This window comes from Cebus imitator, unplaced genomic scaffold (assembly GCF_001604975.1).
Source record: "Cebus imitator isolate Cc_AM_T3 unplaced genomic scaffold, Cebus_imitator-1.0 Scaffold263, whole genome shotgun sequence".
Taxonomy (NCBI): Eukaryota; Metazoa; Chordata; class Mammalia; order Primates; family Cebidae; genus Cebus; species Cebus imitator.
Window position 1 is genome coordinate 325729 of NW_016107578.1, and position 7425 is coordinate 333153.

Below are 7425 nucleotides of genomic sequence, written 5' to 3' on the forward strand. Positions count from 1 at the left end.
TTCAGGAGGCTGAGGTGAGAGGATCATTTGAGCCCGGGAGGTTGAGGCTGCAGTGAGCTGAGACCACACCACTGCACTCCAGCCTTAGTAACAGAGTGAGACTCTGAATTGATCAATCATAAATAAATAAGAGTCAGGATAGGCCCTATTGAGAGATGATGGAAATAACTGAAGGATTTCTTTTGATGGTTAGTGTTAGTAAAATGACAAATTTTTAAATAAATAGAGCTGACTGTGGTGGTGCCTGCACCTGTAGTCCCAGCTACTCAGGAGCCACACGCATTACAGCTGAAGGAGCGCTCCAAGCAGCAGCAGCCGGAAGCACAAAGGCCCTGAGGCAGGAGTGTTCTGAAATCAGGCAGGAGGCCCCTGTGGCTGCCGCAAGTGTGTGGGAGGAGGATATGAGGTCAAGGCGGGAGATGACCTCCAGAAGGTGATTGGGACAAACAGTGTGGGGCTCTGTGGGCCCTGGGGACACTTTGGCTTTTATTCTGATGCAAATACATAGGGGCCTTTCCAGCCTCAGGGCCTCTGTCTTGCTGTTCTTTTTGCCTGGAGCACTCCTCCTCTGGCTCCTCATTTGCCTGGTGGCTGCAGAGGGCCTTTTCTAGGCTCTCCCGCTACCCTCATCATTTGGGAGGCCCAGGCAGGCGGATCACCTGAGGTCAGGAGTTCAAGACCAGCCTGACCAACATGGAGAAACCTGATCTCTACTAAAAATACAAAATTAGCCAGGCGTGGTGGCGCATGCCTGTAATCCCAACTACTTAGGAGGCTGAGGCAGGAGAAGCACTTGAACCCAGGAGGCAGAGGTTGCAGTGAGCTGAGATCACGTTACTGCACTCCAGCCTGGGCAACAAGAGTGAAACTCTGTCTCCAAAAAGAAACAAAAAAAAAGAGGGGGGTGCTGGTAGCTCACGCCTGTAATCCCAGCTTGGGAGGCTGAGGCAAGTGGATCACCTGCAGTCAGAAGTTCGAGACCAGCCTGGCCAACATGACGAAACCCGTCTCTATGTAAAACACAAAAATTAGCTGGGCATGGTAGTCCCAGCTACTTGGGAGGCTGAGGCAGGAGAATCGCTTGAATCTGGGAGGCAGAGGTTGCAATAAGCTGAGATTGCGCCACTGCACTCCAGCCTGGGCAACAAGAGTGAAACTCCGTCTCAAAAAAAAAGAAGGGATGAGGGACACAACATAAACAGCAGCCCTAACCCAAGCTAAACAAGTCTGGAGGGCTCCCAGGTGGAGGCGCCCTGGAACTTGGCTGAACCTACCTTCACGCAGGGCACATACACGGGGTTGAGAGTCTCGCCACCCAGTCGCACGGGCACCAGGATGACCACAGACTTCCACTCGGCTGTGGGGTCTGGCCTGGCCACCAGGCGTGCCACATCTGCCTTGTACACTGGAGGGACAAGACAGCGGCAGGTCACCTTCTTGGCAACCCTTCAAGCCCCAGAGTGTAGCCCTCTAACCCCAGGAGCCCAACCTCAACCTTGCAATTTCTCAGTGGGCAGCACTGTCACCAGCCAAAAACATTGTTCTAGTGTCCTTCAGACACCCCCAGAAAATCCCAGGACCTCCAGGCAGGTGTGGACATCCCTATTTTACAGAGTGGGCAACTGAGGCCCTGGGATGTAGACCAAAAGTATACATAGCTGGGAGAGGTGGAGACTGTTCTCTCAGGCTCCTCCCCAGCCCCAGGCCTGAGGGGTCCTCAGTGACTCCATGCCTTGGTTTGCCAATACAGAAACAGAAGCACTGGGCGCTCGGCCCTTGAACCAAACACCCCTGGTGTGTCCCTCCTCCTCCAGTCCCATTTACTTGGCCCCATTCTCCTCCCCCTACCTTGCAGCTACATAAGCCCATTTCGTACTCCTAGAGAAGTAGACCTGTTTTGGAGATGTGATTCTCTGAAAATCAAATCTTGTCCCAAACACCTGCAACTTTGCATAAAAAATTTACAGGGGTTGGGCACAGTGGCTCATGCCTGTAATCACAGCACTTTGGGAGGCTGAGACACAAGAATCACCTGAACCTGGGGGCAGACGTTGCAATAAGCCGAGATCATGCCACTGCACTCCAGTCTGAGTGACAGTGACCTAACCTCAGGTGATCCACCTGCCTCGGCCTCCCAAAATGCTGGGATTACAGGCATGAGCCACCACACCTGGCCTCTTTTTTATTTTATTTTTTTAAGACAGGATCCTACTCTGTCACCCAGGCTGCTGTACAGTGGCAAAATCACAGCTCACTGTAACCTCGAACTCCCAGGCTTCATCAGGCAATCCTCCCACCTCAGCCTCCTGAGCAGCTGGGACTATACAGTATGTGCCACCACACCTGGCCTCTATTCTATCACTCAAGGTGTGGTGGCACTATCACTCTTGACGTTTCTTCTCCCAGTTCCAGAGGGAGAGAAGGAGAAGAGGGACTGTTTCCCACTACACAGGACTTGCACCCTTCCCCAGTGTCCCTCTGCCCCAGAATTTGTTCTAGCCTCTGAGGAAGGTGCATTCTAAGAGGCAGGTGAGGCAGAGTCTGGCTCAGGGTGGGACCCCCATGATCTCGGCTCCCAGCCCCTTACCTGTGCAGTCCTGAGAAACATACACCACCAGGCGGGTGACCTCGGAGGAGCTCTCCACAGCTTTCCTGGGGGCAGGAGGGAAGGCCTTAGTGCCTGTGGGTACCCAGTAGCTCCCGTGATCCCTGCAGCGGCCCTTACCTGAGGATGTGTGCCACCAGCGATGGCCCATACCAGTCACCTGCCTTCTTGCCTGAACTCTGCCCCAGCTCCACCAGCCGGTGTAGGCCAAATGGGGCCTGGGGGTGGTCGGCGAACCAGGACACAATCTGCCGGTGCCGGCGTTCCTGCTCCAGCTCAGGGGCACCCTGGGCCCAGCATGGGGGCATCCAGCGGGCAGGGCCATGGTACCGGCTGGGAGAGGCTGGCCCTGACAGTTGAGGGGGGCCCAGGCCTGTGCCTTCGGCCCATGTCCAGTCTGGTGGAATGGAGCACACAGTCAAACAGTGCTAGTGTGTGGGGGGCAGAGGTCCCATCTACACATGTACCACATACAACGCTAATGCCCCTGAACCTGGTGATTCAACAGAATTTACATACTCCTGAAACTTATCCTTATTTATTTATTTACTTTTCGTTACTTAAAGACAGGATCTCAGCTGGACGTGGTGGCTCAAGCCTATAATCCCAGCACTTTGGGAGGCTTAGGCAGGGGAGGGAGAGTGGGGATCATGAAGTCAGGAGATTGAGACCGCCTGGCCAATGTGGTGAAACCCCATCTCTAATAAAACAAAAATACAAAAAGCAGACAGGCATAGTGGCAGGCACCTGAAATCTTAGCTACCCAGGAGGCTGAGGCAGGAAAATTGCTTGAACCAGGGGCAGGGGTTGCAGTGAACCAAGAATGCTCTACTGCACTTCAGCCTGGACAATGGAGCAAGACTTGGTCTCAAAAACAATAATAATAATAAATACATAAATAAAGACAAGATGTCACTGTCAGCCAGACTGGAATGCAGTGGCATGATCACGACTCACCACAGCCTCTAAATCCTGGGCTTAACAGATTCTCCTGCCTCAGCCTCTTGAGTAGTTGGAATCACAGGCACATGCCACCACACTCAGCTAATTTTTAAAAATTTCTTTGTAGAGACAGGAGTCTCATCGTGTTGCCCAGGCTGGTGCCGAATGCCTAAGTTCAAAACATCCTCCTGCCTCAGCCTCCCAATGTGCTGGGGTTATAGGTGTGAGCCACCACACTTGACCTGTGGATGTTGCTGGAGTCTCATTCTGTCACCCAGATTGGAGTGCAGTGGCAGGATCATAGTTCACTGTAGGCTTGAACATCTGGGCACAAGTGATTCTCCCTCCTCAGCCTCCAAGGTAGCTGGGATTACAAGCATGCACCACAGGGCCCAGCCAAAACTCTTTTTAATTAATTAATTAATTTACTTATTAATTTATTTAGAGACAGACTCTCGCTCAGTCGCCAGGTGCCAGGCTGGAGTGCAGTGGCGCAACCTCGGCTCACTGCAACCTCTGCCTCCCGGGTTCAAGTAATTTTCCTGCCTCAGCCTCCCGAGTAGCTAGGACTACAGGTGCACGCTACCATGCCCAGCTAATTTTTGTAATTTTTTTAGTAGAGATGGGGTTTCACCATGTTGACCAGGATTGTCTTGATCTCTTGACCTCGTGATCCACCCACCTCAGCCTCCCAAAGTGCTGGGATTACAGGTGTGAGCCATGGCACCCAACCTATTTTTTTATTTTTAATTTTTGGACACAAAGTCTTACTCTGTTGCCCAGGCTGGAGTACAGTAGTGTGATCTCAGCTCACTGCAACCTCCAACTCCTGGGTTCAAGCGATTCTCCTGCCTCAGCCTCCAGAGTAGCTGTGTTACAGGCATGTACCACCACACCCAGCTAATTTTTGTATTTTTAGTACAGATGGGGTTTCATCATATTGGCCAGGCTGGTCTTGAACTCCTGACCCCAAGGGATCCACCTGCCTAGGCCTCCCAAAGTGCTACGATAACAGGCATGAGCCACCACACCCAGCCCTGGCTGAAACTCTTACAAACAACTCTCATCTCTCCAAAATTTACTTGACACACAATTCCAACGTGACTTTGAATTCTTAGTAGTTTGCAAGTAATTCTAATACTGCTGATACGGCGACTGACCCTGTACTCCTAGTCCACCCCTTCCCCCACTCCCATCCCCGGGGCTCACCTCTGGGCAGGAAATGCAGCAGTAGGCCCTGTGCCAGCATCATCTGGCCGCTGCGTAACATGCACCCCCAGCCACAGTCCGAGGTCAGGCAGCCCCCAGGAAGGGGCGGGAAGTCCCGGCGGTATGTGAGCCACAGGCGGGACACAAAGTCACGCTGGAAACGCTGGATATCACCTACAAGAGTGGGTCTGTCAGCTGCCACCAGTGACACTGGGGCAGGCATAGAGAGGTCTCCCCCAACCCTGGTCCCAACCACCAGCTCACCCTCGCCCTCGAAACGGTAGCGGCGGCCACAGAGGTGGATGCTGGAGATCTTGCTAAAGCTGGTCCGGCTTTTAACTGCCCAACCTGGGGAGACGTGGGGGCAGCGCCCAGCGAGATGAAGCACTCGCATGACAGCAACAGCTATTCCATTCCCCCATCTGTGAAATGGGCACGATCCTAGTTCCTATCTCCGAGGTGGCTCTGGGGACTTCGTGCAATAGCCCTCTCAGTCGGAGGTGGGGCCCCCGGTGACAGCTACAGGAGTGTCCACCATCAATTCAGGTTGAAGGAAGGCAGCTCTGATTATTGTACCCATTTTACAGAGAGGAGTAAAAACAGAGGCGCCAGGAAGCAAAGGATTTTGCCCAAGGTCAGACAGGGGAATGGGCGGAGCTTGAAAACACGGCCTATGGGACCTGCCACAGGTCCACCCCGGGCCGGGCAGGGCGGGGGACCCACAGGTGACTCAGGACGGGAACAAGGTCTGACAGGGCCGGGGTCAGGGCCTGGCAGAGCCGAGGTCTGGTTTTCCTCGACGGCCCCCCACACTCCCAAGATCTCCAAGCCCCCTCCTCACCATACTTCACGTTGTTCCAGGCTGTGAGGAACTTGGCTTTGAACTTGTCCACTTCGTCCGGCTCACTCGAGCCAGCCCCGGGAGAGCCAAGAGCGGGGCCGCTGGCTCCGGAGGGCCCCAGGCCGTTGGGGTCTGGGCCTCGGGAACCCCGCGGCCTGCGGGCCTCGGGCCGGCGGCGCGCGTCCTCCGGGCTGCTGCTCCGGTACTGCGCGGCGGCCGGCGACACCGAGTTCATGGACGCGCCGGGAGGGCAGACCGAGGGCCCAGGTGGGGAGCTGCGGACGCTGCCCCGCCAGGTGCCCCGCGGCCGGTTCACGGGGCCCGGGGAAGGCGCTACTCGGCCCCCGTCCCCAAGTTCCCGGGCCCGGCAGCAGCTGCCACTGCAGCTGCCGTAGCCAACGCCATCTTAGCGGCCCAGGACCCCGGATGACGGTGGGCGTGGCCAGGCCCGATGTCCCGCCCCTCCCCGCCCTCTCCCCGCCCCAGACGCGTTTCTAGCCCGGATCCTAGGTCACCAGGAGGGGACCTCAAACCCGGACACCTCCCCGCGGCCTCCCCATGCCCTCCTTATCACACTGCCAGGCGCGTGACAGTCCCTGCAGGTCCTTATCGGAGGCCGCAGAGCCGGGGAACACCCTCCCCTGGCCCCGCCCCTAGTCCTGCCCGCCAGGGCCCAGGATTGACCTCCTGGCAGGCGCCCAGGTGTGACTGACTGCGCACCTGCCACGCCCGCCCCGCCACCCTAGCGCACGTGCGCGGGCTGCAGACCCAGAACCGGCCCTCACCTGGGACCAGATAGACTAGTGTGACCTCCGGGGCAAGTCACGCCTCTCTATGCCTCAGTTTCCTCATGTGCAAAATAGGTCTGGAATACACGCAACAACATAGAGGAATCATGTGAATTATGCTCAGGGAAAAAAATCCAGACTTCCCGCCTCCAAAAAGAAAAACAATATATACCCTATGGTCCCATTTATAAAAAAGCTCCAAAAATGCAACCTTTTCTATAGTAACCTAAACCAGACCAGTGGTTGGTTGCTGGGTGGTGAGAGTGGGCAAGCACGGGAGGGAGGGATGAATAAAGTGCGCCAGGAAAGTTTTTTTCAGTGTCTGTTTTGTTTTTTCAGGATCTGGCTCTGTTGTCAGACTTCAGTGCAGTGATACTGTATAGCTCACTGCAGCCTCCAACTCCGATCATCCAGCCTCAGCCTCCAGAGTAGCTGGGATCACACACGGGAGCCACCATGCCTGGTTAAATAAAAAAAATTTTTTTGTTGATACGGAGTCTTGCTGTGTTGTCCAATCTGGTCTCAAACTCCTGGCTTCATGAGTTCCTCCCGCCTCAGCCTCTCAAAATGCTGGGATTACAGGCATGAGCCACCACCTCAGGCAGAAGGAAATTTTTTGGAGCTGTGGATAAATTCTGTACCTTGACTGTAATAGTGGCTTCATAGGTGTGAAAACTCATCAGACTGTATGCTTAAAATGTGCATTTTTTATGTCTATACCTCAATAAGGCTGTTAAAAAAAAAAAACAAAACCCTTTATTTTAAAAGGCAGTCAATTAACTTTTTATAGAGACAGGGTCTCTCTATGTTGCCCAGGCTGGCCTGAAACTCCTTAGCTCAAGTGATCCTCCTGCCTCAGCCTCCCAAGTACCTGAGCCTACAGGAAAATATTTTATTTGATTTTTACTTTTTTATTTTTTTTCCTCGAAACTTACAAGGCCCAAACAGATTTTTATTGTTGTTGAGATAGGGTCTTGCTCTGTCAATCCCAGCCGCCCGAGTAGCTGGGATTACAGGTGACTGCCACCATGTCCAGCTAA

The 7425-nt window shown here is 54.2% G+C and overlaps 1 protein-coding gene across 3 annotated transcripts in view; it reads right to left on the reverse strand.

Annotated features, from left to right (window-relative positions):
* ATG4D (autophagy related 4D cysteine peptidase) overlaps positions 1 to 6023 on the reverse strand; it is an 8594-nt gene extending 2571 nt beyond the window's left edge. For 2 of the 3 annotated variants that reach the window (XM_017499967.2, XM_017499970.2), the window contains exons 1-6: positions 5598 to 6023; positions 5021 to 5104; positions 4757 to 4930; positions 2726 to 3002; positions 2588 to 2652; positions 1275 to 1405 (exon numbers count right to left, since the gene is read on the reverse strand). In XM_017499967.2, the coding sequence (XP_017355456.1) occupies positions 1275 to 1405; positions 2588 to 2652; positions 2726 to 3002; positions 4757 to 4930; positions 5021 to 5104; positions 5598 to 5832 (966 nt within the window). In that variant the 5' untranslated portion in view covers positions 5833 to 6023. Of the gene's footprint in view, positions 1 to 1274; positions 1406 to 2587; positions 2653 to 2725; positions 3003 to 4756; positions 4931 to 5020; positions 5179 to 5597 lie in introns of all 3 variants that reach the window. The other variant, XM_017499969.2, reaches the window with a different exon arrangement.
* Between the last annotated feature and the right edge of the window lie 1402 nt (positions 6024 to 7425).